The sequence below is a fragment of the Nyctereutes procyonoides genome, unplaced genomic scaffold (genome assembly GCF_905146905.1).
Source record: "Nyctereutes procyonoides isolate TBG_1078 unplaced genomic scaffold, NYPRO_anot_genome, whole genome shotgun sequence".
Taxonomy (NCBI): domain Eukaryota; kingdom Metazoa; phylum Chordata; class Mammalia; order Carnivora; family Canidae; genus Nyctereutes; species Nyctereutes procyonoides.
Window position 1 is genome coordinate 6,325,926 of NW_026575126.1, and position 26,755 is coordinate 6,352,680.

Consider the following 26,755-nt stretch of genomic DNA (forward strand, 5'->3'; position numbering starts at 1 on the left):
TGAGAATCTAGAGAACAGTGCGCCGGACCGGACACGGGCACAGCGGCCTGTTTGGACGGGGACTCAGCCCGCGGCCTTGCTCCTGTCCGCGGTGCCCTGGGGCGGGGCGGGGTGGGAGGGGGGGCCCCCCCGGCAGGCTCGGACGGCCGCTGACCCTGCGGAGCTGGGATGTGACAAGCAGCCCCAGCAGTGCCATGTATTGGAAGAGCGATCAGATGTTTGCGTGCACCCTAGAAGGCAAGGACGTGCCGGAGCTGGCGGCGCCCCCCGAGAAGGTGAGCGCGCCGACGCCGGGCCGCACCCGCTGCGGGGCAGGCAGTTTCCTGGAGACGCGAGCTGTGCGGGCTCCTTACGAGGTTCAGAAATTACCTGTAGCGGCCTCCTCTTCAGACTTGGCCAAAAAAAAAAAATTATTTATCGATTACGTCGTAGCGTTAGTCGGTAATCATTGCCTCCCCTCCCCACAAGCTCACTTAACCTGAGGCATGGAGACTGTAATTTGGGAGACGAAGCCTCGAGCCTAAGGCGAGTTCTCGGGTCCATGTGAGTCGTGCTTTTGTTCTCTCTGCCGTGGTGGTCGGGGCGAGTCGGGGCGGGGTGCGTGGGTGGGTGGTGGGGATGGGTGGTGGGTGTCAGGGTGGGACCCGAGGCAGGGCGCGCATCCAGGCCTCGGGGGAACCCCGGGGTGGGGGTGTGGGGGGGGGCCAGGAGGGGCATTTCCTCTCAAATACCAAAAAAAAAGCAATAAAAGCATAAAAGCAAAAAAAAAAAAAAAAAAAGCATAGCAGGGGCGCGCGAGTCCCGCCTCGCGTGGAGTAGCCGGGAAAGCGCAGCCGCGCTCGGCGCTGCCCGGGGCGGGACGCGTCGGGGACCCTCCCGCGGGGTTGGAAAGGCCTCCGAGGGCCCGGGGCGGGCGCGCTGACCCGGCTGCGCTCGGGCGCCGCGGGGAGGACCTGTCGGTGCCACCGCGGAGGCGGCCCGGGGCGGCGGCGCACGCTCCGGCCCGGGGAGCGCGCGGGGGTCTCGCACCGGGCTGGGCCGGGGTCGCGGGAGGCGCGGGCGCAGGTGCGCGCCCCCCGTGCCCCCCGCTCCCGCGCCCCTCCGCCCCGCGCCAACCCGGGCGCCCGTACCCCTCGGCAGAGAAAGCCCCAGCGGCGGCTGCGTTTTCATTTAAGAACAAAACTCCAGCGAAGGCTTGGAAACCCTTGAGTAATGCGCGCTGTTGCTTTAAAACATTTTGACCGGGGGTTGGGGGAGTTCTAATGGCACAAATTAAATTCAGCTGGATATTTTCCATTATTCGTCCCGCTTTTTTGCCTTTTTTTTTCTTTTTTTTTTTTTTTTTTTTTTGCGCGCCGGTTAAAAATAATCCTTTAGCAGCTCGAATGTTGACTTACTGAGCAGTAAGTGGCAATTTACACCTTAAAGGAACGAGTGTAAATCACTCGCGGCTCTAATTGCCCTAAGTTTACGAAAGAGCCGCTGGCTCGGTTTAATCTGAAGCATTTTCATTCAAATTGTCATCGGAACAAACACCAGGCTTCTCAAATCCCGCTGTAATTAGCTTTCAAGTATCCTATTAAACCTCTTCACCTTTCGGGCTATCCAATTCAAAAGAGCTCCCTTTTAAAAATATATGTGTGTCTTGCTCTTTTAATTGACGTTATTAAAGAAATCAAGTTTCTCCCCCCACCCCCTCCTCCGACCTCTTTTCTTCTCGCCCCCCCGCCCCCGCCCCCCGCGCCCCTGTAGCCCCGCGGTCCCCGCTCCGCCGTGATTGACGTCTAGCGGGCGAGCGCTTTGTGCCGGGGATGCTGGTGGCCGACTCGTGGCGGCGGGCGGGGGGGGCGGGGGCGCGGGCGGGGGCGCGGGGGGCCGCCCGGCGCGGCTGAGCCCCCGCGGCGGCGCTGAGCTGCGGGCCTGCGCTCCGCACCCCTGCCCGCGGCGCCCGGCCCCGAGCCCTCGGCGCCTTCATCAGGCGCGGCGCGGCGGGGCTGCGCGGGGCTGCGCGGGCGGGCTCTGACCGCGGCTCCCCGCGCCCCCCCCTGCTCGCGCCCGCAGCGCCGGGGGCCCATGTCGGAGGAGTGCGCGCGGATCGCAGCCCTGGCGGCCGGGAGGACGCGGAAAGGCGCCGGGGAAGAGGGACTGGTGAGTGGGGAGGAGCGGCCCGGGACCCGGGGTGCGGGGGGTGGAGGGCCGAGGGCCGGCTGCCCCGCCGCGGGGGAGACGGTGAGAGGGGCGGGGGGAGGGGGAAGGGTGCGGGAAGGGGTGCGGAAGGGGTTCAGGAGCCCGGCAGCAGGGGAGACAGACTGTGAGAGCGGCCTGGGGCGGGGGGAGGAGGGAAGGGGCGCAGGAAGGGGTGCGGGAGCACAGCCCCAGGGGAGACGGTGAGAGTGTCCCGGGGAAGGGGGAAGCGGTGCGGGAAGGGTGCAGGAGCCCAGCCGCAGGGGACACGGTGAGAGCGGGCGGGGGTGGGGGGGAAGGGGGGAAGGGGTGCAGGAAGGGGTGCGGGAGCCCAGCCGCAGGGGACACGGTGAGAGCGGGCGGGGGGGGGGGGAAGCGGGGAAGGGGTGCAGGAAGGGGTGCGGGAGCCTGGCATCAGGGGACAAAGTGAGAGCGGCCTGGGGCGGGGGGAGAGGAGGAGGGAAGGGGTGCGGGAGGGGTGCGGGAGCCCGGGCGGATGGGGGGAGCCGCCTGCAACCGCGCCCCCGGCTTCCCGCAGGTGAGCCCCGAGGGAGCGGGGGACGAGGACTCGTGCTCGTCCTCGGCGCCGCTGTCCCCGTCGTCCTCGCCCCGGTCCATGGCCTCGGGCTCCGTGTGCCCCCCAGGCAAGTGTGTGTGCAACAGCTGCGGCCGGGAGATCGTGGACAAGTACCTTCTCAAGGTAGGGGAGCCGCGGGGCCGGCGAGGGCGCGCGCTGGGGGCCGCACTAGGGGAGCCTCTCCCCTCCCGCCTTCCCGGGGGTCGCCGCAGGCGGGTCCTGCAGGAGGAAGGGGGGGCCGTGGACTCTCCCCCCGTGTGGCCTGGGGCGCTGGCCCCGGGTGGCTTGTACTGCAGCGGCCGCAGCTCGCGGAGGAGCCAAACCCGCTTAATCCTCGGACTCCCTTGGAAACGGGGTCTTGCCTGATGGGTTTTCCCGAGCCTGGTTGTGGTCCCTGCAGCCCCCGCTGGACCCCTACACCTGCCTGCTTCCGAGAGCCCCTAGTGGGTAAACGTTGGCAGATGCCCCTTTTGCAGTGTCCCCTTTGGTAAGGACCGCTGTGAAGTGCCCCAAGGGGTCTTTTCTGGACAGAATTTTTACATAGTTTTATGTTTAGTAACACTTTAGTAAGGGTTTTTCAAAGTAAAAGTTTGTAGGAGCCCTTACATTAAAAAAAAAACCTTCTTAGTGCCTCCTTCCTCTTATTAATATTTACAGGCCACCCAGGGCTTTTTTTTTTTTTAATGTTCCCTCCCGTGCTTGTGAAAGAAATGGAAATCGCTAGATTTGTAAAGTTAGACCAAAAAAATAAAACATAAAAATAAAAAAAGGGGGGGGGGAGGAAGGCAGGTAGGAAGAGAAGCAAAAAGATAGACGGATGCCTGGGATGAAGTGCTTCAAGTGATAGTTTGGGAACTGACCATCTTAATTTGTTTCACTTCTCTCAAAATATTGTGCAGGAATTTTGGAGGGGAAATTTTGGCAGACTAGTTAACCGCGTCATTGAGTGCAGGGTCATGGTCCCATGTGTCTTAATCCTAATACCATGGGTTTTCAACCCCAGCAACTCTTTAAAACCACTATTTAAAATAATGATCTCTCCTACACTGAATTAGTAGCAAACCAGTTTACTTTCTGTTCCTTCCTCACCAATCACTCCCCCATCCCCTTTTTTCCAAAAAGGAATGTTTATGGAGAGTATGCATTCAAAACGCAAGTTGTTGGGCTTCTTGAAATTTCTACCTCAGTGTATAAAGCTGTTTAATCTGTAAAGTGGGAATAACACCGTATACGTACAACCCAGATAAAGCACCAAAAGAAGTTTTGGTGGAAAACTGAAAAGTAAATTAATTTTAATTGGTGACCAAGTCTTAAAGCCGGCAAATTGACACGGCTTTCTCTTTAAATCTGAATTCTTGAGGTATCCCTTTTCACTGTTTCTAGACCTGAGCCTTTTTGGATATCTCCGAATCATTTTTTGGATCAAAACTAGTTTATTATTTCAAGGAGCCCTCTCGATAATTAACATAGTTTCTAAGAACGTTACTGAATGGATCTATAAAGGCTTTAACACTTCATACCAGAGAGGATTTAGAAAAAAAGAGTATTATGTAGTGACTCTTAACACACCTCTGAATTAGTGTTCACTTTATATGTTAAAAATATATTTGTGCATTAGATGTGCTTAGATACTTAAGTTATCTAAATAACTTATATAAAGCTTTTTGTTGTAGGACTGTAGTCCTCCTAGTGAAATCTTCTATGTAAAGCCTTATTCTGTCTTTTTATGTACATATTAGTGTTTAGCTCCAACTAAAGTTTGACATTATATGATTGTTTAAAAACTCTGAGGTTATTATTATTTTTTTGAATACTTATTCTAAAAGAAGTTTAAATTCAATCTGAGTGCCTGGTGAAAAATAATCGGTAGACCTAATAGAGTATTTGAGGGTACAACTGTTTAACACAGAAACTATTTGATATAGAAAAACATCATCTCCTGAAGCAAGTTGAAATGGAGCTAAAACAAAAAGTAGGAGAGGAATTAGAAGTGTCTTTTGCTTCATCTAATATTTCAGTGCCCTGTCGTTTGGATGGTTTTTCTGGCTTGGTCCTATATACATATACAGATTGGATAAATAGCAGCTATCAGTGAAGGTCTGTATTCTCTAGAATTTTGTCTAACTTGTTTTCCTCCCTGAAAAAGACATGGAAGGTGAGGAGCATTTTTTTTCTTTTTTAAGTAAACTTGAAGGAAAGGTGGCAAACCAGGCGTTAGATTTGGCTTTAGAGAGTTGGAGGGTGGCCCTGGCTCTGCCCTGAAGTCTGAATCTGCACTTGTTTGGAGAGAGGGGTGGGGAAAAAGAGCCTGGATAAGATCAAAACGTAGAAGTTCCTAAGCATTGGAATACTAAAGGAAGCCTGTATTTTTCAACTTTAATATTCCCATTTTAGGAAAAAATAGAAAATACGTATTTGTTTCTAGGATAGTATTAAACATTGTTAATATTTTTTTAGCCCGATTTCCTCCATTTGTTTCTTTCCTTCTTCCAAGTTTTCTTATGTAGCAAGCATGCAGTCCAAGCCCAAAACTTAAAATTTTTAAAATTTCATCAAAATGATACTCTCATTAATGCTTTCTTTGGAAAGAGGCCATAACTACAATTAGAAGCAAGTAAAACTTTTTCCTTCAGCTTCGAAATACCTTTTATATTTTGTATCTCACACACACAAAACATTTTGGGGGAAAAAGAAGATTTTGAACAGTCGTGCTAATCTGATAGAATCTTTGGACAGATAGGGCTTTTGCTACACTGTTTCATAATAAAGACTATTTCACAATTTCCCCTTTTCACAATTTCGTAATTACTACTTTAGACATTAGATCCATTTGTAGGATGTAACGGGTGTTTTTGCATCATTGCTGTTCTTTTACATGAAATGAAATCATGCTTAATTGGTTAAACATAAACTCAATTCCTGTGTCTATTTAACAAGAGCAAACGCTGGGAGCCTGTATTAAAGGCAAGTTCAACCCAGTATACATCTTCATTCTTGAAGGCTGAAATCGTGGTGCTTCTAGAATTCTGGCAACAGTTTAAGGTGAGGGTTATTATGATTTGTTCCCTGAATTGACAATATTTCATATGCCTATTTAGAAAATATAAAGTGATGTGATTTATTAGACACGATTTTATGGCTTAGTGCTTGGAGTGTAAATGGCAAACAATACTTGGGTGCCTTTTTTAGAACCACTTTTAATCAGATTAATTTTTTCTCCAGTAGCCAAATCATTAGTTAGGTTTCCAATAACGTACTCTTTGATTCCATTATTTAATGTCAGAAAGTCTCTGTCATATCAAGATTTACATCTATTTTTAATTTCTATTTGGTAAGGGAAACGGATTGCCAGACTTCTTTAAAAGGATCAGAATCTTACAAGGCTTCTTTTTCACTTTCTCTCTCTCTCATTTTAACTAGTGCACCATTTATGATTGTTTGGCCAAAAAGTAGATTGAGAAAGTGTGTGGTTTGACTTCTTTAGCTACCAGTTTTCATGGTGGAAAGAATTTGGTGAAAGAAAAAAAGTACAACAAGCCTGCATGTAGGACTTTAAAGTGAGCAAAATTTTCCGTGTCCATACAAGTTCGATTTCAGAAAGAGAAAAGTACAGACCCTGAATTCTTCAAAGGAATAAACAATTTAACACACAGTGTAAAATATGCTATTGTGCTTTTCTGGTTGGGGTCTGAAAGAGAATATATCAAGACACACATTTGTGTAAATGACAGCTTTTAGATAGAAACATTCAGAGCATATGCTAAAATATTAAGGAGCCAGGTTTTAAAATTGCTTAATGCACAAAACCAGTGAACGATCCTCTGTTAGTGTGATATTAAAATAGTTTCTTATCCTGCCCCTTTTTCCTTTACAGGTGAATGACCTGTGCTGGCATGTTCGGTGTCTCTCCTGCAGTGTCTGCAGGACCTCCTTAGGAAGGCATACCAGCTGTTATATTAAAGACAAAGACATTTTCTGCAAACTTGATTATTTCAGGTACACTGTGGAAACTTTTTTCGTAGAAACTCCAAGATGTTACGCAAAGAGAATTTTGTAAACAAGCTTTCTCGTCCTGCTTTACATATTGAAACCCAGTTTTTCTTATGTAATGGATTTAAAACTGAGAATGCTTCACATTTTTGAGGTATAACTTCTATTAAAACAAAATAAGCGTGTTTATGTGTTTTAGGAGTTAAAAATACAAAAGCTAATTTAAAATAATTATTTCCTCTTTGGGAATGAGAGTGGTGGCTATTAAAAACAGAGAAAGTTCTTGCTGAGCATAGGTAAAGTATAAAACATAAGATGACCTATTCTGACAAAGTCCGTTATTTGCAGGGGATGCTAAGATGAAATAATTATGGGGGGGGGAATCAAGGTTTTGCTAAGTGTTTACCAGTTTACTGTAGAACGATCCCTAATTATACCTACAAAATGTCAGCAGTTTGGAGTCTGAGTTAAACCATATAACTTAAAGGAACTGACCATTTCAATATCAGAAATATACCGAGTCGGATTATTCTACCTAAAAATCCTGTTTCTTTTTGTGTGTTCTTTGATCTTTGCTTTGTGAGATTGTATTTGCCTAAGATATTAAATGTAACATTTTCTCCATGATCTCTTTGTAAATTGTTTAAATGCATAGTTTTTTCTAGGGTATAATTCAATCCTTAATAGATAGCTGCCTAGAAATTGAAATTAGCCCTAAGCATGACTTTTTAAAATTATCATATTTTTATTTGCATTTCCAAATGAAGAAAAATGTTCATCATGAAATTGGGAAATTAATACTATATAATGAAGTTTGTAATACTAATTATGTTGTTTACACTCAGTTTCAAAAACTGGTTTCAAAGAGTTTAGTGATTGATTTGAATAAAATTGCTAATTAAAAGCACTTCATAAAACCCAGGATCCTTTATTTTATAAAGTGACAGAATTTTATAATTACCAAACACCTATATTTCTCATCAGGCTTACTCTCTGTTTCCTCAAGAATCATAGCAGTTTGCCTCCTCTTTGACTTAAGATATGCAAATCTTAATTTTTTAATGATAATTTAAAGCTTTTTGAAAGGTTTAGTTTCAGCGAGTTATTGAAAGTCTAATTCCTCAGGATTTCTTTTTATGCTTCATATTAAATTCCAAAATTTAATTTTAAGTTTCAGTTATTCAGGTTAACTTCAAAAAAAAAAAAAAAACCTGGTAATACCTCTAAAGATATACTAATGAGTAGAAATAGACACATCAATAGTTTGATGTAGGATATGCAAGGCCATGACTGATTATGATAGGAGACATAGCAAAGAATGTCCAATTACTCAGACCAGGAGAAGAAAGAAATATTTACATGGGGCATTTTGTTACAGTTAACCTGCATTTTATGTCCAAATAGTTCTCTGAAAGCTTTAGATAATATTTTCCCACGTCCTGTGGCTAGCAGTGCAGTAGCTTATTCACCAGTGGAAACAAATCTAAGTTTTCATTCCTTACTCTCAGGGTGAACAGTTTCTGTTCTACCCATCCTTTGAAAATATCAATTTTTAGTGTTTAAATATTTTAACTTAAATGATATTTAAAACATTTTTTATTGATCTCAGTTTGGTTTTTAAGAAGTCATTATATCTTCACTGGTATGCTTCTGCCCTTTTAGGTTTCAATCTGGAGTATATGTGTGTTTGTATCTTGAATCTTTAGGTAATTTATAAACGTTCTGATATTTGGTACAAAAGGGACATTGAAACTCCTATTGCATTTATTTTGAAAGAAAAAAAATCCAGTCTGCCTTTAAAGTGACAGAGGAGTTTTTGTTTTATAAACAGGTTTGAACTATGGCCTCATTTCAAGTCTTGATATTGACTTTGAGGAAAATAACTGATTCCTGTTTCATTTTCAAAAGTTTTAAATACTTAGGTTAATCCAAAGAGTAACATGATGTATTAATTTGCTCAGGCTGTTGAATATCTCACCACACATTAAAATCTTCACCTCCTGCTCTTCTATTTATGTAGAAGGTATGGAACTCGCTGCTCTCGTTGTGGGAGGCACATCCATTCTACTGACTGGGTCCGCAGGGCCAAGGGGAATGTCTATCACTTGGCGTGCTTTGCCTGCTTTTCTTGCAAAAGGCAGCTTTCCACGGGAGAGGAGTTTGCTTTGGTGGAAGAGAAAGTCCTCTGCAGAGTGCATTATGACTGTATGCTGGATAATTTAAAAAGAGAAGTGGAAAATGGTAAATATATACTTAAAATACTTTGGAGTCTTTTGGGACAGTGAATACAGGGAATAAAAATGATTTTTCCTAAGGTCATTTTAATGCATTATTTTGTGCAGTGTAATTGTGGTAAAACTCATTTAGCATTCTACTGTTAGTGATGATCTCCATGTGTTTATTTGCAGGGAAAGCCATGGCATGTGTATTAGCCTTGTACCATATTCTCAGCAGCCTTCAATTTAGGGCTCTGTTTTGCTTTTTGTAACCAGTTGTTTTCCTGTATTGGCCTCCTAAGGATGAACCTTAGATGTGTGCTCTTCTAACTTTTTACTCTTTTGAGTAAATATACAAGCCTGTAAGTGGAATATTGTTTCCACAGACTATTTCTAGTGTGTTTTAAACTTACAGATTTGGGCAATCTACAATTTCACACCAAGCCAAGAGATGCAGGAAACATTATTGCATGATCAGTGGACCCATCTGAGTTACCATCATGTATGCTGTTGTTTTTTAAATGCAGGTAATGGGATTAGTGTTGAAGGTGCCCTCCTCACAGAGCAAGATGTTAATCATCCAAAACCAGCAAAAAGAGCTCGGACCAGCTTTACAGCAGATCAGCTCCAGGTAGACATGACAATGAATTTATGATTTTTGAGGTCCCTCCTGACCAAAACAAGCAAAAAACATAAACAAAAACCCAATCCCCCCCACCACTTCCTCCCCAAAACACCCAAAATACCCCCATGCTATCTAAAAACATTTCCATGTTTTCAAAATGGTTAGCCAGTGCTTGTAATGAATATTAACTTGGTGACTGTATGAAAACATACTTATAACCCTAAAATATTTGTTAGTATTTCCAGAGTCGTGATCTGGCATGAACTAATCATTCAAGCTTTATTTCCCTGGGTTTTATTGGTATTAACATCAAAATGCAAACAAAATATTGATCTGTCCTGACTTCCTGATAAAATCAGTTTGACCCAGGAATTTATTTGCGTTACTACATATAATAGTGATAGAAGACAAAATATTTTAAGACTATTAACAGAAAGAGACATACAGTATGTGGGCCTAGGGGACACTAATGGGTTCACCTTTTGAACAAATTACAATGGCTAAGTTTGTACAATTTTACAAATAGAGAAGAATTGAATATGTCTTACCATAAACAACAGGAATCTAGTTATTGACTCCTCAATCCAGTAAACCTTTTCTTGTTTTTAAAAAGGTTGATTCTATAGTTTGATGCTAAAGGTTGATTATGTCTCCTGAAAAAGGAGGGATTATTTTCAGTTTAGTTGCCCTAAATATAATTGTTATAAGTTCAATTCATGTCAGTTGTCAAGAAAATAATAATTACTCCTTGCTTTATCTTTAAGTCTACACATATGATGATTCTTTCTGGCATTTTTTCAGATAAAGAAATCACGTTTTCTAAAAGATTAATGTGGATGATGTATTTGTTTTATGTTAAGGTAAAGTAACATTTATTGAGCGCCTACCATGTACTACTGGGTGCTTTATACATAGGATCTATCTTAGCTCAAACTTTAAAGGACACTTATACGACATTAATGAATGGGTAAAAGTAATATTCTGAAAAATCACATACCGTATTCTAAGACTTGCCAGTGTTTAAGATGAATACAGTAAAAGAGTTTCAAGAGAGACTTTTAATTTGAGGAATGATGAAGAAAAAAACATCTTGATGTGATGCCAGTATTTCAAGGGAACTTAGATCATACAAAGCCCTAAATTAGGAGATATGAGTACATGTGGGAGACCTGGCAGCAAAATATGCAGCAGCTAAAAGCTGTCTGAGTTAAAATAGAATTTCTAACATAAATATGTTGTTTTCCATGAAGGGCTGGCTATAATTTTAATGATTATAAGGCTGACTGTAAAAGTTTATGTGAAATTAAAATTATTTCAATTATAATAGCAAAAATTTGAAACAACTTTAGATACACATTTTCATATAGGAAAATACTTACAGGTACTAATTAAATAAATAAAGAGGGAATAATATTTGTGAAGGTTTTTGTGTCAAGTCCTATGCTAGGCATTTATCTACATTCTCTCCTTTAATTCCTAACAGTAATTCCTTGATGTAGGTAGCCTCATCCAAGAGGTGCAGGAACTCCCCTCAAGGCAGACTATCAAGGGAATGGCAGAGAAGAGATTTGGAAACTTCCCCAGTCCTCTGTTTTTTGTTTTTGTTTTTGTTTTTCATTTTGCTTGGCCACCATTCCATGAGTGGAATAAAAGCTCCACTTTATGGCAGCAGCAGCTAAAACAAGAGTGAGATTCCAAATCTTGTAGATAGCTTTATAGTTTTAGATTGCGAACATGCATAAGCTATTCTCATCATCATATGCATTATTATATGAAAATGTGATCTGAATTGTAAGTTTTAAAAGCTGTATATTGGAATAATAGGTTTTAAAAAATGAAAGTAGAAAAAAATGAAAACAAGTGATATGCTTTCAATACATATAATCACTTTTTCAATATTTATTAGTATCTTTCTTATGCCCGTAATGGCTGAAACTATTGAGCTTACAATCTTTGTCCTTAAGTGTTTCTTTATACCTCAGGAATCTGGAAAGACATAGCTGTAAATTTTTTAAGAACTCAAATCATTATATTTTGCTGGAACCTCTAATAAATCAGGCAGTGTACCTTCATTGTCAAATGTCCTTTCAGAAAACTGAATATATTCAAGTATTGCTTCAATTCAGCAAAATGATAAAATATTATAGGTGATCAAGAAGTCAAGACTATTCACGAAGTTACTGCTTTGGACAGAGGAGAGTTAACATGGGAAGAATAACCGAGATCATTTCCCAAAATTATTTAGAAATTTACAGGAAGAAAAAATAATTTAAGGCTCACAAAAGAGAATAACATTTTGTGTTGGCAAGAGTATTTCAAATATTGCCCCATTTGTAGAAATGATATTTAAGAAGTTCCTGCCAATACTGTGGTTTGCTCATTGTAGTTAGAAACTCTTGCTCAATGATTATTAATATTAAACATGCCAAGGTTAGCACCTAATTTAATCTACTCTCAGATTGACTTGGTCAGCTGCTACTATACAGACACCTCTCATTTCTGGGATTTCCTGGCCTTAAAATGATGAGTGTCTACAAAGACTCACTCCTTGGCCATGTTAAAAAGAGCACAGAAAAGAAGTGGGGTGGGTTACAACATCATTAGGGACTGGAGGACAATGAAATTAAGTAGAAATTAAAAGGGGCTTTTTGTGTGTGAGATTAAACATTGATGAGCATGTCTTACTTTCCCTTTAGGCTACACCGATTCTAAACCATCAGTGTTCATTTGAGTTTTGCTTTATTCCCTGATGAGAAATTGCCTTATTAAATGTAACTCGGTTCCATTATTAAACTTGTGAATTTGAAATGCATTTGTGGAAAGCATGCTGTTTTTTTTTTATTAGTTATCAATAATGGCCTAATAAGCAAATACTTAAATATCTGGTTAACTTTTGTTCTTGAAAAATTAAAAAAAGCAAAGACAATTTGCTCATTCTTTTTTCTCTTTGGGATGTTACGTGCTCCACTACATATGAACACAACTATTTGTACATGATGATACTGAAGTAACACATTTGGAGTAAGAGAAGAATGAGGTGGACTGAGTGAAATTATAAACTTTTAGGCCAATTCTGCCCATTTTTTAAAGTAAAAATACGTGTGCTGTCTTCAGTGAATGTGTGAACAGATATGGTTGGACATGAAGCCAGGAATAACTTATTCTAGAAGTCACGAACCAGAGAGAACTTAACTGAAAGAATTACACAATTTGTAAACCTCCTAAGGTTTCCTGGAATAATATTAGTCTCTTTCTCCCCACAATCTTCAGATTTTCCTCACTTTGTCAGGGTTCATTCTATTACAAACCCTTAAGAACCTACTATGTGATGGGAAAGGGTATAGCTCCTGGGGATATAAAGAATAAGGCACTCCCTTGGCCCTCAAGATGCTTACTTTCAGCTTTGGAGAGCGAGACTCAATAATGAATCCCTTTGCTGCCATGTGATGGATGTAGTGGCTGAAGGACTGTATTATAGAAGGAGCATAGTGGAGAATGTAATTAATTTTGCCCACGGGAAATGGTGTTGAGGCCAGGGGTGGCATAAGGTCTTTAGGTAGGTTGGTTACCCCCATCCCACACCCACAGACATGTACAGTCATGTTGGATGACAGTCACCCTTCTCCCATCTTTTATAATACTTTCTTTATATTTTATACTATTTCCCTCCCCAAAATCTGATTGACTTTTAAATAGTAAAATTCAAATATCCCTCTTGATTCCCATGAATTCCTCTTCAAAGGAGTCCAAAGCCCTTGGCTTATGCTTTACTCCGGTACTCCCTCCTGCTCCATGCTTTCCCCTTTACCTCGTAGTGTTGGTAGTTATCGGCATGTGCATATCATTGTCTCAAACAGTTGAGACCAAGGACAGTTTTTTCACAAATCACTGTCTCATGGCACTTAGCACATTTTCTAACCCAAAGGTTCATATCAAACACCTGGGAGCTTTTTCAATATGCAGATATTTAAATCCCAGAAAATTCTTACTCGGTGAAATGATCTTTTTTTTTTTTAAGATCCCTGATACTGTTTTGCATAGATCAAGTGCTCAAAACAATTAATATTGGAGTTATTAGAATTAAATGGAATCCAACTTTTGCAGTATATACTATTTGCTGATTGGTGAAAATTGTAGTATGGGCCCATTGAGCTCAGGAGAGGCTGAAGATATGTTTGATAGGATTTTTGTATTTTTAAAAGTTATATAATGTAAGAAATTTTTAGCAAAATGAAAAGAATAGCCAATAGACTTCTACCATTTATTCATTTCATTTGTGTGTAGAAGAATGGAAGAGCAAAGGTGAGCTCATTTTTAACAGCATAGCTGAGAAAAACCAAGTTTTATGTTGAAATGGATTATTTTTTAAAAGATCTTAATGTATCAATATGTAAATTTCTAACATATGCTTTCTTGTCATTTATATCTATTCCCCCATATTGATTTTCAAGTAGTAAAATACAAACGTCTTATTTTCTTGTGCATGCCTTCTCGCTCTAGTCATCAAAATGCAAAAGATTGAGCTTCTTAAATCTAGCTGTTTACTATCATTATTTCTTTTTAAACAGGTTATGCAAGCACAGTTTGCTCAGGACAACAACCCAGATGCACAGACCCTCCAGAAACTGGCAGAAAGGACAGGCTTGAGCAGACGTGTGATACAGGTGATTATTTTAAAGGTTAATCAAGAGATCCCAGAGGTTCTGTTCCAGGTCTTTATGAATGTGTGTTGTGTGTGTCTGTGTGTGAGAAGAAATGTCAAATCATTAGCTTTCCATTTTAGGTCTCTTCATACTCTACATCAACTTTTTTTTTTTTTTTTATCTGATAATTAGTCTGCTTGGGCTGGGCTACCAATTGTTAAATGACGTTGTTTACAAGTTACTTCATTTGGTGCTCACAGCAACCCTAAGACCCTCAAGCTAAAAAAGACAACTGTGGTTCCAAGCTAGAGCTGATACTGAAGCTAGTAATTTTTTCCCACTTTTCTGTGATTGTATATGCGAGTGAGAAGTGTGTGTGTGTGGGAGCAGATGGCCTTTGTTAAAGTTCCAAGTAGAGGAAGTGGTGTGAACAAAGCTAGGGAAGGATAAATTAGAGCAAATTCATTGAAATTTTAGTTTTGTATTTGAAAATTGTGAGAGATAAAATTTTTAGAGCTAAACTTGGTAGAGTTCTGTCCTGAGCAGGAGACAGCCATAGTAGCTGGTGGCAGTACATGGGAAGAATTAGGATTAGAAAGTCTAGATTAGAGATACACATATTAGTTGAGATGCCCAGCAAAGTAGTGGTTTTTTTTTTTTTTTTTTTTTGAAAAGAGACTTAAGTGAGATAGTAACCTAGAATTCATTGAGAAACGTTTTATTGCTTGCATGCTGGTGGCAAGAGACACGAAAGGGACCTGGACACTGTAATGGGGAAAGAGACAAGTGAAGGATGATTCTTAAATTTGAAGTCAGAGTATCCATGGGAATAGTGCTAGTGACAGGAATATGAGAGTCAAAAGAAAGATGATTTGGTAACTGGGAAGGAAATGAATTTCCTTTTAGCTCTGCCAGTCATGCAGTGATGGTGGCAGTTGGTTATATAAACAGGTATCTTTAAAAGATGAACAAGACTCAAACATATCCAATGCTATGAAATTGGATAAGATCCTTTAGAATGAGATCATAGAAGTAAAAAAGGAATAGACTTTAGGGAGAGAGGAGAGCAAGAGGTGCTATTAGAATGGGATATAGTAACAGCCAGGATGAAGGAATGAGTTTGATAGAAAAGCATCATGGAAACCAAACTAATGTGTTCAAGGTGGAGGTGAGTGACTGTGTCAAGATCTTACAGAGAAATCAGGGAAGTGGAAAATAATTTTAAATAACAGTCAAGGTTCGAAAAAATTTAAGGAATTCATGTCAGTAACCATAACCAGCAAGATGAAATTTAGTTTGGGGAGGGGAGAGAGAAAATCCAATGTAGTACATATGTTTTATTTCCTAAAAATTGGGTGGCTGATAAATAGGTGCTCATTGTTCAATTTATTCTTATTAAGCCTGAGGGATCTCATAGTTAACAAGTCATCTATGCAGAGAAGCTGTTGGGAAAGACCTGATGCTATTGCAGCTTCTTTAAACACTTACATTCCCAGTAGACTTGGCTGACTGTAAGTATAATGAGGCTCTCTGAAGGAGGTGCATCATATGACCTCAGTGCTTTTCAAATGTCCAGGGTATTATGTTTATTTCCACGTGCCAAATTTTTTTAAAAAATTTTATTTATTTATTCATGAGAGAGAGAGAGAGAGAGAGAGAGGCAGAGACACAGGCGGAGGGAGAGGCAGGCTCCATGCAGGGAGCTCGATGTGGGACTCGATCCCAGGACTCCAGGATCACGCCATGGTCTGAAGGCAGGCGCTAAACCACTGAGCCACCCAGGGATCCCTCTGTGTGCCAAATTTTAAAAAGGAGTCTTAGCAAGAAACCAATCTGAACAGACTGTTTCCCTTAGAGACAGGCTAATAAGGTCATGAAAGAAGTAGAAATTAGTTATTAGATAAATTATGTGCTAATATTAATGGCAATAGGAATATTTGTCTGGAGATGAGATAGTAAGGGAAGGGATGGTATAAACAGTGTAAGTATCTTTAAATATAGGTGGAAGGCTGTCTTGCAGATAGCAGGATCAGGTCTTCACAAAGGAATGAAAGAAGAGGCAGATTTCACTCATGATGAAGAACTTTCTTAGCATGAAAGTCTTTAAAGATGATAAGGGCTGCCATTGGAGGTAGTGAATTTCCTGTACCTGGAAATGGAGCTTCCTTTGTCGAGGTAGTAACAGACTCCATGGGCTGAGGGTTCCATCTTAGGAGCCTGTCTGTTCAATGACTAGGACTACTCTAACTAAGCCAATTCATGACTATTATGTCTTAGATTATTTTGAAGTTGGAAGCAAGGGGAACTGAAGTGTTTTCTGAAAGCTCTTCTTACTATTTGAAGAAGTAAGAACCCCCAACAATGTCATGAAATCTCCAAGTGTTTAGGTCACCAGTATTATCTTGATTCCAAGTACTAGACCTTGGAGAATATATTGTTGGATGGTGGTTTTTAATATGTGAGAATTGAATTTAAATATTTTTGATAAAGTAGCAAAGGAAGGGGTACCAGAATGTAAATATACATACTATTTGTATATATGCATATAACTCCTTTATGGTATTTTTGAAGAATCGATTTCTGTGATCTCAGTAAAATCATAACCTCTTTGTCCAGTCACTTCCTAGCATTAAGCACACTTAGAAAAATGAAAACGTTTTAATTACTAGGCCTTGATTCTGATGTGCAAACTCTGTTACCCAAAGATTAGGTAGAAATAATGGTCTGACACACAGACACTCTCACCTTTACTAGCTAAAGTCAGCTTAGTGAGAAATTAGTAACAGACCAGATCATCATAGTATGGAAATCACAAAAAAAGGTGGATGATTTTACTTTTAACGCTGCATCCAGATACAATCACCATTCACATGCCCTTTCTAATAGGTGAATTATGAGTTGTGTATTTTACAGAAACAGAATAAAACATTGCTACTTCTTCCAGTCAGTGTCCTAGGAGTATGTGTCCATATTAAGATTTATGTCATTTTTATTGCTGTACATCTTAAGCATGGCACAATTTATTTACTTTATTTCCGTCTTTTCATTATCATAAAAGTGCTGTAATAAATAAATGTATAAATAAATATATATATACACCTTGCTCATTTTTTCCTTAGTTTCCAAGGAGAAATTTCTAGAATCGATGTTGAGTCGAAAGAAAAAACATGTTTAGGGCCTTTCATGACTGATTAACTGATAGTACAAAAGTCACCTTCCAGAAAGTTCATACCAGTTTATTCTGCCAGGAGCTATAGATGAAAGTTTCCTTTCACCAACCATGCAAATCCTGAATGCAGTTATTCTTTTACATTCTTTCCAATTTTGGTAGAAAAATCACATTGTTTTTATTTCATATTTCTTTCCTTATCAATGAACTTTAACATGTTTGCTTATTTTGTAATTTTAGAAATATGTTTTTAGTCCACTTTCCTATCGGATGATGATCCCTTTTCTTTCCATCTTACTGACTTTTATTCTATTTATCATGTCAAACTTCCATAGTTCATCAGTTTATTTATTTTCTTCACATAGAACTTTTATACATATATATGAAGTACATATATCTTTTTAAAGACTGTATTTAATTTTATTTTTCTAAGATTTTATTATTTATTTTTAATTTTTTTAAATTTTATTTATTTATTGATGAGAGACGGGGGTGGGGTGGGGGCAGACACAGGCAGAGGGAGAAGCAGGCTCCATGTAGGGACCCTGACGTGGGACTTGATCCCAGGACTCCAGGATCACGCCCTGGTCTGAAGGCAGCGCTAAACCACTGAGCCACCTGAGATGCCTGACTTTATTTTAGAAAGAGGGTGAGCACGAATGGGAGGAGGAGCAGAGGAGAGGGCGAGGGGAAAGGGTCTCAAGCAGACTTCTCCCCAAGCACAGGACTCCACCTGGGGGTCAGTCTCAGGACCTCGAGATCATGACCTGAGCCAAAACCAAGAGTCAGACACTTAACCAACTGATCCACCCAGGCATCCCAAAACTTTTACATTTTTATGTGTTCAAATCTCTCAATATTTTTTTTTCTTATAACATTGGGCCTTTCTATGCTTCTCCACTTAGAGAGTTTATCAATATTGACTGTTGTCTTCCTTAAATGTTTTTGGTTCCAGTTATTTACACCTAATCTTTAATTTGTCTGGAATTGAAGTTTGATTACTAATGAGGTGTAGGGATCTTACCATTTCTTTTCCTTGCAAATGATTAGCCAGGTTTCTCTAAATCAGTATTATGCCATGCTTTCCCGATAATTTAAAATTCCGTCTTTTTCTTTTTTTATATACTTATTTATTTATATATTTTAAAGATTTTATTTGTTTATTCATGAGAGACCCAGAGAGAGAGAGAGACAGAGACACAGGCAGAGGGAGAAGCAGGCTCCACGCAGGGAGCCCGATATGGGACTGGATCCCGGGTCTCCAGGATCATGCCCTGGGCTAAAGGTGGCGCTAAACCACTGAGCCACCAGGGCTGCCCAATTCCATCTTTTTCATACAAAAAATTCTGACATTTGACTCTTCGGGCTTTCTCAAGAATGTATCTTATGGATTATGGATTAGTCTTCTCTTTTGCAGAATGTCTACCTAGCCTGCTCTTTTTATACAGTTTACAATTTAGAACTCAAAAAATTATAAAGTATGTTGTTCAAAGGAAGTTTTAACTCTTCTTGGAGATTTGCAAAAGAGAAAGAATTTTAAGTCAGTGAGTAGCATCAAAAGGATTTGTGTTTAAATTCTAGAGCTGGGTAGCCCTCCTGCAAGAAGTTATTCTCTGATGTCTGGAATTGTCAACTCTATTTTTTTCTGTGCAAGTTACATGACATTTTGTGTTTACAAACCTCTCTGCCTGATTACCCGTTGATGATCTTTCCAAGGAGCTATTTGAGTCAGCATTAAGGTAGTGTTTCTGCTGGAAAGTCTGGACTTCTTTTTAAACAACTGAATAGATTCCATCCAAAGAAACTCTGGGAACCATAGTGCCATATGTCCATCAGGTTTAGGTAGCCCGCCAGGGTGCAGGTCTTCTGGGGACTGTTGGGGAAAAGGCTGGTGGCAGTAGTTCTCTTTTCCAAGTTGGAGAACATAGGAGTCCCATCTTCTTGCCTGGGTGGGGGACAGTAGTGACACCTATGAAGGAGCCTCGAAGAGAACTATGACTGGAGACTTTGGGTTTGGTCCCTGTGTAAGTACCTGAGAGTCAAATACTCCAGAAATGGGGGAGAAGACTCCCCACTCTTTTTCCTTAATATATGCCTTCGTCTTGTTTCCGAAACATCCCTTGGGTGCTACCTTTCAGCCACCTGTTCGGGGCTGCATACTCCATTACATAATCCATTTTTCTTACTTTAGTTTTAACTCCTAGAGCTTATACATTGCCAGCTCTCTATTTTTGAGTCCCAAAGAGCAGGATGTAGCTTTGAAATCAGGTCAGGTTTCCCGTGTAAAACTTTTTGCAGATTCCTTCTCTTCTATATTATTCAGCCCTGATTCCCTTGTGCCATCAAATAACTACCTGCCGGCCCTGGACAGAGACTTATGCCCCTGATCTCTCCCCGGCCTTCTTCCCTGACACTGAAATGCTCTATTATAATTTCCTTAAAGCTTTTTATTCCTCCACTCTCTTTCTCTTCATGACAGACTTGCATGGAGTGATAACGAATAGGTGCTATGTTATTTATTTATTTATTTTTAGATTTATTTATTTATTTATGATAGGCAGAGACACAGGCAGAGGGAGAAGCAGGCTCCATGCCAGGAGCCCAACGTGGGACTCGATCCCGGGTCTCCAGGATCTCACCCTGGGCCAAAGGCAGGGGCTAAACCGCTGAGCCACCCAGGATCCCCGTGCTGTGTTATTTTAATATTTTAACAAGAGTAATACTCTGTAGTCAACTTTTATCTAATGACAGGGAGTTAAAACACAGGCAGATTCATTACTGGGAGCATTCTGGGCCACCTAGCTTCACTCACCCTGACCTGGCTCAAAACTCTGTTTGCCTTGAGTTTGCTTCCTTTATTTCTGTGATAGAGTAGACAAGAGGATGATTAGCTCTTTACATTTTGTGAACTGTTTCACCGGTGGATTTGTTTGTATTTTATTCTGCTTAAGCATTACTCATTTTTTCTTATTATAAGCCTGACCTTAACATACTTCTTAGGGAACCTAGTCTATGTATTCACTAAGAGAAATTGAACTCAGCGGGTTAAGATGTGATTGGAATAACTGGATCAAGAGGTTTGTAGAAAGCTTTAAGTTCTCAGTAGGGATTTTAGTCATTTGGAAAAGGATTTGAAATCAGTCCAGCAGGTGTCTAAGAATACATTTAGTTGGGTTTTTTGTGGTTGTTGTTGTTGTTAAGTTCTGATTTAAAGGGCTTTATTTCTAGATTTCTTTTTGTCCCAAATGCCAGTAGTTAAAGCCAAAGAAACTTTTCTGGAATTCTTGAGCTGCTTCCCTCCCTTTTTGTTTTGGAGGATGCTGATGTAGAATGGAATTGGCTTTTAAGTAAACCACGTGATAGCTACTATTTGAGCAAAGAAAATGAGCATTGATATTTGTGCAAATGTTTCTCTTCTGTCTACAGAGCTGCTTAAAAAGCTTACTTAGATTTATCCTGTGCTTACACAGTAGAGAAATTGAGGACTCCTTTCTTTTTAGACCGAGGAGATCATGTATGCAGAAGCTGACATGTGACTGACTACATTGCTTCTCTCCTTCCTCAGGTGTGGTTTCAGAATTGTAGAGCACGCCATAAGAAGCACGTCAGTCCTAATCACTCCTCTTCTGCCCCAGTCACAGCAGTCCCACCCTCCAGGCTGTCTCCACCCATGCTAGAAGAAATGGCTTATTCTGCCTACGTGCCCCAAGACGGGACGATGCTAACTGCGCTGCATAGTTACATGGATGGTAGGTATCCCGACCTTTAGCAGCTGTTTTCCAAGTACAATAACTGATAACTGCTAATGCTAGCTGACTGGTAGGATTCATATTTTGAAATTATTACCTCAGTCATAGCTGAAAAATATTAGGGTGGGGGGTGTGCAATAGGGAGCAGAAATGTGCAAATGTCCTTATTTCTGTGGCTACATCTTAAGGGACACGTTTAACACTTCACAGCTAAAATACAAATATTGATGACTTTTAGCACTTGATTTTTTTTACCTGGGGGGGGGGACCTTTTTGTTTGTTTGATATTTAAGTAATTTATTTTCCTATGATCAAAGTATTTACACTCCGAGTTTTATTTATTTTTTAATTTAAATCAATTAGAGTACAGTATATTATTAGTTTCAAAGGTAGAGGTCAGTGATTCATCAGTTGCATATAACACCTGGTGCTCATCACATCATGTGCCCTCCTTAATGCCCGTCACCCATTAGCCTTTCCCCCCTGCCCACCACCCCTCCAGCAACCCTCAGTTGGTTTCCTATACTTAGGAGTCTCTTACAGTTTGTCTCTCTCTCTCTTGTTGCACCTTATTTTATTTTTCCCTCCCTTTCCCTATGATCCTCTGTTTTGTTTCTTAAATTCCACATGAGTGAAATCATATAATTGTCTTTCTCTGATTGACTTCTCTCAGCATAACATCCTCTAGTTCCATCCACGTCGTTGCAAATGGCACACTCAAGAGTTTAGGTGGGAGTTAGTGAAGACATTGTTTTGTTAAAGCAAAACGTACATATGGGAAAGTGCACACATAACAAGTATCCAGCTTGATGAATTACTAAAGTGAGCCTATGCATGTAAATACTGACCAGAGGAAATAGTAGAACATAATAATTAACACCCCAGAAACCTCTCTTATGTCCCCTTCCAATCAGTATCCTCTTCCTCCAGAGTAACATTGCCTTGATTTCTAAAATCCTGTTGTAGTTTTGCCCATTTTTGAGCTTTACATAAACTGAACCATATGGAATGTATTGTGTATCTCACTTCTTTCAACTACATTGTTTGTGAGATTCACTTGTATTGTTGCAACAATCAGTGATTTGCTTTATTGTTATATAGAATTCCACTGTGGGAATATACCACAATTTAACCATTTTATGGTTGATAAACATTTGTGTTTGAGCATGTTTAGACTTCTATGAATATGCTGCTATGGACTTGATTGTACATACTTTTTGGTGTACATTAATTCACACCTCTGTTTGGTATGTACCTGGGAGTGGAACGTAGGGTCATGGGCTACACATACACCCAACTTCAGCTGATTCTCCCAGTTTCTCCTAGTGGTTGAACCAGTTTACACTTGGACCAGCATTATGTGAGAGTTCAAGGTGCTCCACACTCTTGCCAACACTTGGTATGGTGTGACTTCTTAATTTTAACTAATTTGATGGCTGGATAGTGCTCATTATTTTAATTTGCTTTTCTCTCATGACTGAAGAGATTGAGCATGTTTTCACCAGGCATTTATATATCTTTTTTTTTTCCTTTTTCTTTTCTTTCTTTCTTTCTTTCTTTCTTTCTTTCTTTCTTTCTTTCTTTCTTTTTTTTTTTTTTTTTTTGGTGAATATCTCCTCCTATTCAGTGACTTGCCGCCTTCTACTCTCTTAAGGGTATGTTTTGTTGAATACAAGTTCCTTATCTTAATATAGTTCATTTCATCAGGTTTTTTTTTTTTTTCCTTCATGGGCAGTGCTTTCTTTGTGACCTATTCAAGAATTTGTTTCTCTTCACATAGTGAACATATTCCTCTTAGGCTACCTTCTAGAAACTTATCTTACCTTTGACATTAAGATTTATAGTCTGTCTGGAATTGAATTTTGTATGCGCTATGAGATAGGAAGCAAAGTTCTATTGTTATATTGATAAAAATACCAATTTCCCGGCTGCCACATTTCTCATAAATCAACTGTTCGTTCATATAATGTAGGTGTCAATTTCTGTGTATTCTATTAGACTATTTCTTTTCATCTTGCTAATTGTTTTAATTATGCAAGTCCTACAATTCTTGATATCCAGTAGAAAAAAGTCTTCTTACTTTGTGTTGTTTGCATTGCCTGTTCTTGACCCTTGCATTTCCATAAATTTTACCAGCTTGTCAATTTCTACCAAAAAAATAGAAATTGATACAGTCTATTAGATCACTTTGTAAGAAATTGCCATCTTAGTATCACCTTCCATCCTATGAACTTTATTTATTCAGACCATCTTTAAGTACTTTTTTATATTCTAGAGTTTTTGGTTCAGTAATCTTGCACATCTAATGTTCATTCATAAGTATTTGTTTTGATGCATTTGTTAGTGGTATTTCCTGTGTATGTGGAAATTTAGGTTGGGAGCTTCCCCCCAACCCCCCAGGACTTTGAAGGTAAGATAACATTGGCTTCTGGCTTCCATTATTTCCATTGTTTAGAATATGGATAGTTAATCTGATGCTACCTATTGTTGAAATCAGCTTTTGGTCTTATTCTTGCTCTTTTGAAAGTAAATGTCATTTTAGTCATTTTATCCCAGCTTTTATCTGTGTTTGTTTTTCAATTTTATTTTAATGATATGCTTCTTGAGTATGTAGTTTGATGTATTTAATTATGGAAAAGTCTCAGTTTTTGTCTCTTCAAATGTTGTTTCTGCCCCTTATGAAAAAAATCCATATTTTCCAGGTTTGACCTTCCATGCTTTTAGTCTAGGTATTTTCTTCGGACCTATCTCCAGGTCACTAAGTCCTTATCTAATATGGCATAAAACTTACCCACTGAGTTGTTAATTTAGTTGTTGTATCTTCAGTTTTAGAATTCCATTTCATTCTTTAATATAGTTTCCATTTCTATGCTAAATCTTCTATTTCTACCACTTTATTCCTCAATAAAATTATTATAGTAGTTATACTAAAGTTTATGTCTAATAACTACAGCATCTGGATCTCTTTGTTTTTAGTCAAATCGTCTCTTCTTATTTGTCTTTTTATTTTTTTTATTGCACTTCAGATGTTGGGTATGAAAAACTAGAAATAATTTGAGGCTCTGGATGGTCTCTACCAGAGAGGATTTGGTTTTGTCTCTGGCAGGATGTTAGAATAGGGTAAGATCAACTTAATCCAATCAGGATCAGTCCTCATGAAGCCTGATACATTTCTGGGTCACTACGTGGATTTAGCCTTGTGGGATCCCAGACAGGGCCTGCATTTTGTTGTGTTTTGTTTCTGTTGTTTTAAACCAGAGCTTCTCTTCAGTGGTCCCTGATCTTTCATGTTTGTTCCGCATCTCTCAGCCAGATTCTAACTCCTGAAAGTCCACTATTCTCAACCTCTCAGACATTCCTTTTCTTTGAAAATTGTCACTAAATTTGGGGAGTAGGGGGTGGGAAGTAGCCTCATTTTATTTTCCTTCTCTTCTGGGACTTGCTTTGCAAGTTCTCATTATCTTGGTATTTTTAGATGCCTTCCAACAGATTTTTTAAAAAATTTTGGCCAGCTTTCCTAGTTGCTGTCAGTGAGAGGTTTGATTTGAAGCATCATAGACCTTGCTGAGAGTGGAAACTTCGTTTTTAAGTTTTGGTTAAATAAAAAATCAGAGCCTGTACCATTGTTGCTATTTTATTAGCATTAGATTTGTGTGTGTTCACATGAATGACTATAGTGTTGCCTAGGTCAAGTGTGCTTTGATGTATGTTTAGGAAAGAGGCAGTTAAGCATTCATAAATGAGAATTTGGTGGTGGGGTCATCCTATAGACACCTTTATGTGGAAACTAGCAGCATTTCTGGAGACAAAGCTTTTGTGTTTTCTAGCTGCAGGGTAGAGTGCAGTGAATGGGGTATGGATGGAGGACATTACAGTGTCAAAAGCTTGTGGCCCCCAAAAAAGGTTTTGGGGGTAAAATATTGCTGGATTCTCATTTAGTACTGTACTCACTATGCTGAATAAGTTAATGCTTCTGCTGAGGTTAGTGGAATGAGTATAGCTTGGTGCCCTCAGCTATAATGAGTATTGAAAATGCATTGTCTTGGATTGTTTTTGTTTGTTTTTAAATCAGTTTTATTCCTCGCTACAAAACTGATCCACAAATTTCTTTCTATTTTATAGCTCATTCACCAACAACTCTTGGACTCCAGCCCTTGTTACCCCATTCAATGACACAACTGCCAATAAGTCATACCTAATTCCTTTTTTCAGGGATAGAAATGATTAAGGATATAATCTTGTCACTTATGTATAAAATACCATTGAAAAGATATTAATGTTAATTTTTTATTTAACACTCAAAGCATTTTCAACATCACTTTGCTGCCCAGGTATGTATCTATAGTTGGCCTGCAAGACACTTTTATTGATTATTCATTTTTTTGTAAAATTTATGTTTACAAGAAGAAAACAAATCAAAACTTTTTTTTTGTATTGTCTGGAAATAGTTCACTCTAGTGTGTATCTGTTAATTTATTTGTCATCAAAAGAGCACTTTGCCTAAAAGAAAGGACTGACAAGTGTGCAAAATGTTTACAATCCTTTGTGAAATTGTAGTTTATCATTAGTTTGTATCTGTAAGTTATTGTTCTAAATATTACCTGTATTTTTTGTTATATACAACTTTATACTTTGAAGCCTGTATCTGTGAATTTGCAACTGAAATTTATTTTGCCAATGTTTTCTGAATGAATTGAATAAAGCTTCTGTTGTAGCATGCCATGCAAACACATTATTGTGTTTGTGGTTGATGAATTATGGCTGTAAATAACACTATAGTTTAATAAGCCCCACTCTAAGTTTATTAAACATTTTCCATTCTTGTGAAAGTTTCAACCATTTTGTCCTTTTTGTGTGTGTGTTTTCAGTATTAAGTCGATGTTAGTCTCAAATATAACAACTCTTAATTTTAGAAAGTCATTTTGAGCTGTGTTTGAGTACATTTTAATAGGAAACTTATTTGTAGATGATTACACTTCCTCAAAAGAACACGTGAAAACATCTAATTTGGTAAATTATCCCTTTTAAACTAGCTAACAAAATTAATGTGAAAGAAAAGGCAGAGTGCTTTTCAAAACGACCTTTTTGGGTATCCCAAGTCAGGAATAAGATATGGGCCATGAGAATATAATTCTTCCGGGGTGAAAAAGGAGAACTAAAAGTATTTGGAGTTTATGAGCAATGTTTCTAGAGCAGACTTTTTACTTTTTCTTCCTAGTGAACACTCTTTAGGGATTGTGATTCTGAGAGCTGAAATCTAAACCCCAGGACTTTATCCTATGTAGCAGTGGACGCTTGTCTTGGAATTACAAAAGTAAGTGGTGCCACCCTCACTAATTTTTGGATTTAAAGAACTTAATCAGTACTCACTCTTTGTTTTTAATATACCAGTAAAGGGGGGGAGAAAGGTAATGCGGAAAAACAGTCTTAAGAATCTTAAGTCTTTGTTTAACTTAGCAGATTCACATCTGGCTGAGGACTGGAAGTAATAGTGGAGTATTTGTAATTCTATTCTAGTAATCATAAATGCAACCAGAAAGCAATCACGTGGGTGTAAGCAACTCACTATCTGCCTCAAACCAGAGGCAATAACCCTAAGTTT

The 26,755-nt window shown here is 39.6% G+C and overlaps 1 protein-coding gene across 1 annotated transcript; it reads left to right on the top strand.

Annotated features, from left to right (window-relative positions):
• Positions 1-249: 249 nt before the first annotated feature.
• Positions 250-25,473, top strand: LHX8 (LIM homeobox 8). Its single transcript, XM_055340905.1, has 10 exons — positions 250-275; positions 469-543; positions 2,062-2,148; positions 2,723-2,884; positions 6,636-6,757; positions 8,772-8,992; positions 9,495-9,598; positions 14,161-14,256; positions 20,970-21,153; positions 25,276-25,473. Exons 3-10 carry the CDS (start codon positions 2,074-2,076, stop codon positions 25,350-25,352), a joined length of 1,041 nt encoding a protein of 346 aa, XP_055196880.1. The 5' UTR covers positions 250-275; positions 469-543; positions 2,062-2,073; the 3' UTR covers positions 25,353-25,473.
• Positions 25,474-26,755: the final 1,282 nt, after the last annotated feature.

What these genes read in the sequence shown, in the direction of transcription:
- LHX8 (XM_055340905.1), top strand. Translation starts at nt 2,074, where the DNA reads ATGTCGGAGGAGTGCGCGCGGATCGCAGCCCTGGCGGCCGGGAGGACG. An exon ending in AAAAAGAGAAGTGGAAAATG is followed by an intron (nt 8,993 to 9,494) that starts GTAAATATATAC and finishes TTTTAAATGCAG; the next exon opens with GTAATGGGATTAGTGTTGAA. An exon ending in TGAGCAGACGTGTGATACAG is followed by an intron (nt 14,257 to 20,969) that starts GTGATTATTTTA and finishes CTCCTTCCTCAG; the next exon opens with GTGTGGTTTCAGAATTGTAG.